The sequence below is a fragment of the Austrofundulus limnaeus genome, unplaced genomic scaffold (assembly GCF_001266775.1).
Source record: "Austrofundulus limnaeus strain Quisiro unplaced genomic scaffold, Austrofundulus_limnaeus-1.0 Scaffold590, whole genome shotgun sequence".
NCBI lineage: Eukaryota > Metazoa > Chordata > Actinopteri > Cyprinodontiformes > Rivulidae > Austrofundulus > Austrofundulus limnaeus.
Window position 1 is genome coordinate 37,902 of NW_013952992.1, and position 9,810 is coordinate 47,711.

At 40.4% G+C, this 9,810-nt stretch overlaps 1 protein-coding gene across 1 annotated transcript in view; it reads left to right on the forward strand.

The window, feature by feature from the left end:
* The window catches only part of si:ch211-63o20.7 (Serine/threonine-protein kinase pdik1l-B-like), a 27,147-nt gene extending 22,554 nt beyond the window's left edge, over positions 1 to 4,593 (forward strand). Inside the window, exon 3 of the mRNA XM_014026802.1 lies at positions 4,058 to 4,593. Within this exon, the coding sequence (XP_013882256.1) occupies positions 4,058 to 4,317 (260 nt within the window). The 3' untranslated portion in view covers positions 4,318 to 4,593. The remainder of the gene's footprint in view (positions 1 to 4,057) is intronic.
* The last annotated feature ends 5,217 nt before the right edge of the window (positions 4,594 to 9,810 follow it).

A 9,810-nucleotide genomic window follows, 5' to 3' on the forward strand; every position in this document is an offset into this window, starting at 1 on the left:
GAGCGTCGAACGCTCAGATCGTCCAAATCGTTCAAATCGCGCTGCTCTAATCGCGCTTGAGGCGAAGCAACCATAGACTTTGCATGTAAACCTGCTGCTCCTGACGCTGAAATCGCGTTCGGTGTGAACGCACCATAATCGCGCTTGAGGCGCCGCAGAACTTCCCGACGTTGCTTGAAGCGCCTCCACCATAGACTTTGCATGTAAACCTGCTGCTCCTGACGCTGAAATCGCGTTCGGTGTGAACGCACCATAATCGCGCTTGAGGCGCCGCAGAACTTCCCGACGTTGCTTGAAGCGCCTCCACCATAGACTTTGTATGTAAACCTGCTGCTCCTGACGCTGAAATCGCGTTTGGTGTGAACGCACCATTAGAGCTACTTCAGGGGAGAAACACAAAGAGCTACTTGTTTGATAAAAAAAAACAAATTTATATAGCTCAGATTCAATTATAAGAAATTTGCATATATGTGAATATTTAATTACTATGTTACATCTTAATATTAATGACTCGTGATAGTTATCGATAAGAATTTACTATGATTAAATTAATTACTGTAAGTAATCAGCAGATTTATCTTAGTCCAGAGTTCTCAGTTTAAATCTCTTTTGAAGAACACAAAATCATTAAAAGGATGAACAGCACGGAACATGTTCATTTTCCCCCTGACAGTACAGAAATCATCAACAGAGATCCTCGCTCATCGCGCTCATATGTGATTTCAGAGAACAGGATGGGATTAAAAGAGGCGTGGAAAAAAACCCTCAGCTGCTCTGATTCAAGCTACTAAAGTAACTCTTGACCCTTTGTTACAGTGCAGATCAAAATACATCCAAGAACATCTTTTTAGGGTTTTAAGTTTCAAAATAATCAGACTTTTATTCTGATTGTATCTGCAGGTAGTTTCTGGGCCAATAAAGTTTGTATCTATCTCCTCTGTACGTATAAAGAGTAAAGAGTGAGAAGACGAAGCAGAAGCTCTCTCTCTCTCTCTCTCTCTGTTTCTCTCTCTCTGCCCGTGCGTCTTCTGAACCGAGTCAGCTTTACGGAACGGGTTTTCATTTAAAACAGTCCGAATCAAACGCCTACATTACACATAGCTGGAATTTATTGTATGCGGGAATTTAATGCATTACAAAAWTTTCTGACGGACGGACAGAAAAAAAAGCGGCTTCCAAAGCTGTCGCACCAGTGCTACAAAGTCTTTTTCTTTTATAGCACAGAGAGTTTTTTTCATAGCACGTGTGACATATATGTCGCACTGTACAGCCCTGCCTTTGGAGGAAACTTATTTTGGCCGCTTGTATTCGTAATCTTGTCCTTTCGGTCACTACCCAAAGCTTGTGACCATAGCAACTTAGACTGATCAGTAAATCGAGAGCTTCGTCTTTTGGCTCAGCTCTYGCTTCACCATGGCAGATTCAGTACAGCGCACACATCACTGCAGACGCTGCATCAATCCGTCGATCGATCTCCCGCTCCCTTCTTCCCTCATTCGTGAACAAGACCCAAAGATACTTGACCTCCTCCACTTGGGGCAGGACCTCTTTCCCATCCCTGAAGAGGCACTCTACCTTTTTCCGACTTAAGACTGTGGTCTCGGATTTGGAGGCACTGATCCTCATCCTGGCTGCTTCACACTCTGCTGCAAACCGCTCCAGTGAGAGCTGGAGATCACTGGAGCTGGAGATCCGATGAAGTCAATAGGACCACATCGCCCGTAAAAAACAGAGATGCAATCCTAAAGTCACCAAAAATGATCCCCTCAACACTTTGGTTACACCTAGAAATTCTGTCCATAATTTATGAACAGCATTGGTGACAAAGGGCAACCTTGGCGGAATTCAACTCTCACTGGAAACTAGCCCGACTTACTACTGGCAACACGAACCAGGCTTTGACACTGGTTGTACAGGGACCTAACAGCCCATATCAAAGGGCTTGGAACCCCATACCTCCAGGGTACCCCCCACAGAACTCCATGAGTGACACGATTGAACGCCTTCTTCAAGTCCACAAAACACATGTAGACTTGTTGAGCAAACTCCCATGCACCCTCCAGGACTCTGCTGAGGGTGTAGAGCTGGTCCAGTGTTCCACGACCAGGACAAAAACCACACTGCTCTTCCTGAATCTGAGATTCGACTATCCTCTGTCAACGTGCTCTGTTTCATTTAAAAGAGTCAATCGTCAGATATTGTCCAAGATTAACCTTCAGGGTGGATATGGCTCACTCACACCGAGGACCTATCCATGTCATCATTTACCCAGAATACTTTGCGTGTAAATAAAATGGCTCCGTCCATGTTAAAATATATTTTTTTAAATTTACAAAACAAAACAGCCTACAGTATTCCCAGTCTTTATTTTACAGTTAAAATACGTTTATGTTTATCAAATAAAGTCAGATGTAACAACTAATCATGGATCCCTTTAAAGAACTTAGGGTGAATCTCATCCAACCCCTGGCGTCTTGCCACCGAGGAGCTTTTCAACACCTCCATGACCTCAGCACCACAGATTGGAGAGTCTGACCCAGGGTCCCCAGCCRTGCTGGTGGGATTGAGGTTTTCAAAGTGTTCTGCCCACCGACAGCGTCCTGAGTTAAGGCCAGCAGCGCTCTCCATCACCCTCTCCAAGGACTCCATAAACTAACTGCCATTGCATCAAGATTATTATATCAAATCAAAATGCAAACAATATAAAATAAAAGTTTTGTTCATAAACCTTTCTATTAGTTGGTAAATATTTTCATTTGATAGCTGCAATCACTTGCATTGATCAAATAAAATCAAACTTACCCAAATGTGTTTTTATGCCTCTGGGGAATGACTCAAAGATCAGCTGGCTGTGCAAAAAAGGTTTTGAGTCGGACTTCTGGAAAAAGTCCTGTTTCTGTGTTGGAATGTGATCGGTACTAATTTTGTAYGCAACGCATTTCCAGTCATATGACAAACTTTATATGCATCATTGGTACGAATGTTTAAAAAAAGTACGCTAATTTTTAATTTTCTAAATTGCTTTGTATGTTTTAATGCATTCCTAATACAAAACCTAGGCAAACAAGACCTCAAAATGAACCTTGTGACAAACTTCAAAAAAATATATACTGTATATATTTGTTGCAATCCGAGACATTGCTGGACCATTGAAACTTGGGGGATTTCCATTTGACTTTCACATCACACATAAACCAGAAATAAACCCATATTTGTTCTAATTTGTAAGGCTAAATAACTTTTTCTTTTTTCCAAGTAAGCCATGTTCCTGATAAAATTAAAAGTTCTACCTACATAGTATTTTAGCAAAGAGCAAGGGTTTTGGTAAGGTCAGATAACTGAAAAGAAATTGGAAGCTTCAAAAATGCCATCTTTTCTATTTTGGCTGTCTTGAATACAGCGTAATTAAATWAAAAAAAAAGTTTTTTTTTTAAGATATTCAGTTTGATTTGTATATTAATCAGGTTAATACCTTTTCAATTTAAAATAAAATGACCATGTTTTAATATCCCAGCACTTATTTGGTAAACACAGCATGATGCATCATGAGTTTTGACATTTAACCTGCTAATTGATGCCTGTAGAGCAATAAATTAACTAAATTTAATATAAAAATAATTTGAAGTCAATTGTAAATTTTTAATTTATGATTCAATGCAACAAAATAAACGCATTTAAAAGGTAAAGGTGCTGATGTCTTTCCACCTTGGCATTGTGTGAAAACACACACATAGTTTTCCTAGAGGTTCTCACACTGATGATCAGTTGATTAATACTGATCAGTAGCACCTGGGTGATCATTTAGAAACAGTAGATGTGTAATTATTTGTTTATGCTTTTTCACATATTTGAATAAGTAATGACAGCTAAAGTTGTATTGCCCTTAATTGACGATCTGATAAGAACCAAGCTTTTTTTTATGGCAGAAAACTAAAATTCTGCATTGTTTTACCRTCCTGTAAATTGTGTGATTCAGTGTTGCTGAGGTGAAGTGTCTCCCTTCAGTTTGTGTTGTCCTCACAACTTACCTGCGTTTTCTCCCTTGTCTGTCCTTCAGGTGCCTACGTGTGCAAGGGCCGTTCAGGCTGGCTGATGCCGCTGGGGGAAGCCCTGTGGGAGAACCCTGAATTCCAGCTGTGCATCCCTGTCAAGTTTAAAAGGGCGCCCCCGCTGCCGCCCCCACCAGGTCCGGCCATGTGCACCCTGCTCTTAGACATGCTCACCTCGGACCCGGACACTCGGCCAACGGCCGACCAGCTGGAGTCCAGAGTGTGCTCTGCTTTGAAAGAAGACTCTGAGGGACTGAGAGTCGCGTGAGAGACCAGAATGTGTTTCAGCCCCACAGACCACAAGCAAAACTGGACTCTTGTCAGTCTTCTGCCTCAACGGAATCATTTTTTTAAATACATATATAAAACTATAAATTATCATGTCAGGAACATGGAAATCCTTGGATTGTTTCCTGTGAAGAAACTCACAGTAGTGTTCCAACAAGTTCACAGATCTATAGTGACGGATTGTTTCCTGTTGCTTTTAATGTTTCAAAAAAGGTCTGCTAGTTACATATGAAAATAAACATGCATCTAAATACAGTGTTTGTTTCCCATCTACCTTTYTTATTTGCTCTGTGTAAACTTCAACCTTTTTTACTTGTAAAATAATGTATTTATGTGAAGAATGTTTTCTATATTTCATATTTTTAAAATCTGATCCAACCACTCCATTAATATGTCATCATGAGTTGGTGTTGCAGTTTACAATAAGATTTTCTACTTCAAATAAAGAGGACATGATTTATTACAGATTTTTATAAACATTAAGAATAATTTTTTAAGGTTTTCAGAGTTAAGTTTTTCACTTGAAAATGTTTGGATTTTATACATTTATTGTGTTTTTGTTGCCATGTTTTTAAGTCATTTTCAAAGCTCTCAAAATAAATTGGTTTTAAAAGTTACAGGTTGTTTTTTGTTGTGAAAGCAGCAGCAGTGTGAAGCTCCCAGACTAATGATCACAGATATACTCCTCCTTCCAGCAGGAAATTAAACTCAGACTTTAGGATTGTTGTTGATCCTATCAGCCCTGTTTTTACAGCATTTATTACAGGTGATCAGTCTCAGAACGGAACCCCCTCCCATTCACATGCCTGATAAAACAGTTTTATGGACTGTGTCCTTTTTTTAATATAATTTTTTATAAAGATGAAATTATATATAATCTGTACCATTCTTCCCTCTTGGCTGGTTCAAGCACAAGTTTTAAGGCCTGCCCCCTACATGCAAACCAAAAGGGACAATGCTGTTGATTAAAAAAAACGTGAAAAAAAATTCCCCAGGTTTTGACTCTGAAGTTTTTATCTTTGCTATTGTATCTTCAAATGCTCTTTGTAAAACATCTTTAGTTCATGCTTAAAAGAAACYCCATCAATCATTAAGGATGGTCAACCTAAATAATAGAAAAGGGCCACAGTTTTTTTGGTGACACYAACAGAGGGCCACATAGKGCTGCATGTTTACCCAAATGTAATAAAACTCATTTAAAACAAATGTTCGTGTGGTCACAGGTGCTGGTCAGAAAATAAGAATATGATGAAAAAAGTTGATTTATTTCAGTAACGCCATTCAAAAAGTGAAACTTGTATATTATATTCATTCATTACACACAGATACATTTCAAATGATTATTTCTTTTAATTTTGATGATTATAGGCATATATAGGTAAGACAARTTCATTACTATGGCAGAGGTCATCAAGGTAGTAAAAAATCTCAGTGGCAGGGTGCCAGGGTGGATGAGATTCGCCCCAAGATACTGAAGGTTCTGGATGTTGCGGGGCTGTCATGGTTGGCATGTCTCTTCAACATTGTATGGAGGACTGAGACAACTTCTGTGGAGTGGTAGACCAAGGTGGTGGTTCCCATTTTTAAAAAAGGGGACCGGACAGTGTGTTCTAACTATCGTGGATCATACTTTCACTCTCCCCAGGAAAGTTTACTCCAGGGTGTTGGAAGGGAGGCTCCAAACAATTGTCAAACCTCRAATTCAAGAGGAGCAGAGTGACTTTCGTCCTTGGCCTGGAACAGTGGACCAGATCTTTATCCTTACAGGGGGTCATGGAAGTTTGACTCTCTGATCTACRTGGGTTTTGTAGACATAGAGAAGGCTTATGACGGTATTCCTCAAGGCATTCTGTGGGAAGTGCTGCAGGAGTATAGATTGTCTGGTTTGCTATTTAGGGCAATCCAGTCCCTGTATAACCAAAGCAGGAGCTGTGTTCACATTCTTGGCACGAAGTCGAGCTTGTTCTCAGTGCAGGTTGGACTCCGCCAGGCTGTCCCTAGTCTCCGATTCTGTTTGTAGTGTTTATGGACAGGATCTCAAGGCATTGTTGTGAAGAGGAGGGTGTCTAGTTTGGGAATCACAGGGTCTCATCTCTGCTGTATACAGATCATGTGGTTCTGTTGGCGTCGTCAGACCAAGACCTTCAACATGCATTAGGGYGGTTTGCAGTCGAGTGTGAAGTAGGGCTGGGCGATATGACCTCAAATTCAYATCATGGTATAAACTGAATCCCTTCACGGTAATGGTATACTGTATATCACGATAGAAGAAAACAATCATAAAAAGTAAAGATAATGTAATTTTTAGAGCTTTTTTTTTTTGCAGAAAACTAATCTTAATCAAACCCAGCATTTTTGCTTTAATATTTGCCTGCCAAACAATGAGCTTCCACCAACTGAACTTATCAGCTGCTGCACTCTCATCTTCATCATCAGGGCAGAAGCCGACTTTACATTAGCAAGACGGATTTATGACTGAAGGAACGCCCACGTCTTTTTTTATAATCATCTCTGTGGGTAACAATACTTAAAAAACAAGTTTTTCTCCGACAATTGGGTGTGAAAAACTGCGGTTGTTAAAGCTTCTCTCTGTGCGACGTGCAGCGAGAGGAGAGGGAAGGAAGAAATGATCCTGCGACATGACGTAACTTGGAGGAGAAAATTTTGAGGATTATTATTCTGTCTATACGTGTTTTAAAACGCTAGAATTTCTTCATTATGTTTCGAACTCCTGTTGCTCGGTTGTCTCTGCACTCGCAGCCATGCTGACACAGGTGCGATGACGTAATGACGATAGGATGGTAGAGGGTAAATTTCTACCGKAGGCCAACTTCATACAGTTTCTACCGTCTACCGTATATACCGTGCAGCCCTAGTGTGAAGCGACTGGGATGAAAGTCAGTTCCTCTAAGTCTAAGGCCACGGTTCCCAACCAGAAAAAGGTGGAATGACCCGTCYGGGTCRGGGGAGAGTCTCTGCCTCAAGTAGAGGAGTTTACGTATCTGGGTGTCTTGTTCATGAGTGATGGTAGGGTGGAGCGGGAGATGGATCGACAAATTGGGGCCTCATCCTCAGTAAAGAGGGCATTGCTTCTGTCAGTTGTGGTGAAGAAAGAACTGAGTTGAAAAGCAAAGCTCTCGATTTACTGCTCGGTCTACGTTCCAACCTTCATTTATGGTTATGAGGTGTGGATCATGACCAAAAGAATGAGATCCCAGTTTCAAGCGGGTGAAATGAACATCCTTCACAGGGTGGCCGGGTTCAGCCTTAGAGATAGTGTAGGGTAAGGAGCTCTGTCGTTTGGCTGGAGCTCGGAGTAGAGCCGCTGCTCCTCCACATCCAAAAGAGTCCTTTGAGGTGATTCAGGCATCTGATTATGATGSCACCGTTAGAGGTGTTCCGGACATGTCCCACAGGTAGGAGGCCCTGGGGAAACCCCAGGACACACTGGAGGGATTATGTATCCTCTCTGGCCTGGGAACGTCTTGGGGGTCCCCTAGGATGAGCTGGGAAGTGTTGCTGGGGAGAGAATTGTTTGGGTTTCTTTCTTGGACCTGTTGCCTCCGCGACTTGACTACTGATAAGCAGAAGAAGATGGAGACGGAGATGATTATAACTGAAAACTTTAGCAAGCTGCAGTGCAAGGACCTAAGGCGTCTTTGAGTGCAGACTCCAGCGTTGTTGTTCTTGTAAAACATTGCAGTTTATATACTTGTGACTTTAGTGAACTTCACATATTTAGCTTTGCGCAATGTATTGTAGTGGTAACACATTAAAATCCTTCATGGCAGACAGCATCTGTAAGAAGGCTAAACACATAGGTTTACCTTGAAATTCTGAACTCCATTGGAACCACAACCTTTTGGAGCTTTACCTGCCTCAGACCCGGAGAACTTTGTGTGTGTGTGTGTGTGTGTGTGTGTGTGTGTGTGTGTGTGTGTGTGTGTGTGTGTGTGTGTGTGTCACCTACCATCGTCTCTGGGTCACATAGAGCTTTTTAAAGACATGTCCCTGTTGTTTGGCAGAATGTCATCATAAACTCAGGAAACATTTGTACTGGTGTTAGAACACATAAGGAAACTTTTCTGTAGATATTTCCTTCAGGTCCTTTCTGAGTCTCCTGTACAAAAATGTTAGGGGGAAGGTTACTGCTAAAAAATACTGCAGGTTGATTTGACTAATCTTTTCCTTTCAAAGGTGCTTTTGTCCCATTACTCAACTCTGAAACTACATTAAGAACTGCATCAATTTACAGCCAGTGTGGACATGAAGAGAAATATATTGTTGCTGAATTTCCTGAGTGAGAAATTCTTTCAAAGTTCCTATAAATGTTTGAGTGCAAACTTTGATACCTTAAGACCTTCAGAAGAAAGTTTCTTTTCTTTAAAAAGGACAAATGCTCTTGGAGTTCAGCTTACTTGGTTTTATACAAGTAACCTACCCGGTGGCTGATTTTATATAAACACCTGGGCCTGTATTAAACTTCTTTGAGTGGAATTTTAGACTTAAGTGCTGAAAATTTCCTAGATTTACTCCTACTCTCAGACTTAAGTGAAAATACCAGTTATCAAACTCTTAAGTCTAAGAATCCCTCTTACTCTCCCAGATATTTAAGACAGTTCTTAAATATCTTAAATATATATAATATTCTTAAATATTTCGGTGCAGCTTTGGAGAAAATATTAAACTGTCAGCCGGTGAGTGCATGCAAACGACTTTAAAAAAAGCAGAGGGATTTTCTTTATAGGAAATTTTATGCAATTTAAATTTAATTAAATTTATGCAATCAGTACAGCATGGCATGTATGAACATTAGTGTTGAACGTGACGTTATTTCAGGATTTTCACTGTTTTATCTTGAAATTTCTTTGAGAATATTCTTGAATATGAAATCCGATGCAGTGATTGGTCCATGCTGTGGGTTTGTAACACCAGGATCAACTTTGCGGCACAGCAAAGTGTTGTAAATCAGCTTTAAGACAGACACTTAAGAATTACTTTTACACTTCACTTAAAGCGAGCCTGAGATGCTTGAAAAATTACATTTAGGCTCAGCTTTTAGCTAAGAATTTTTTACACTTAAGTCCATTCTTAACAGCATTTTTAATAATAATTCTAAGAAGTTCAATGAATAGGACACTCTTGACAACAGTGGTGAATGATCACAGAATAATTTCCATGGTGAAGAGAAACCCCTTAACACTTAACCAAGTGAACAACACTTTCCAGGAGGTAGGCGTATCAATATTTAAATCTACCATTGCATGAAAGTAAATCCTTGCATGGTGCAAGGCACTCATAAGCCTTAAGAATAAAAAGGCTAGATTGGATTGCTTAAAAAAACTCTGAAAAATCCAGCACAGTCTGGAAGACCAATGGGCCTCATGCAAGAACCGTTCGTACGCACAGATTTGTTCTTAAATTGTGCGTACGAGTGATTTAGGAGAATTTGTGGCATTCACCAATGTTTTCG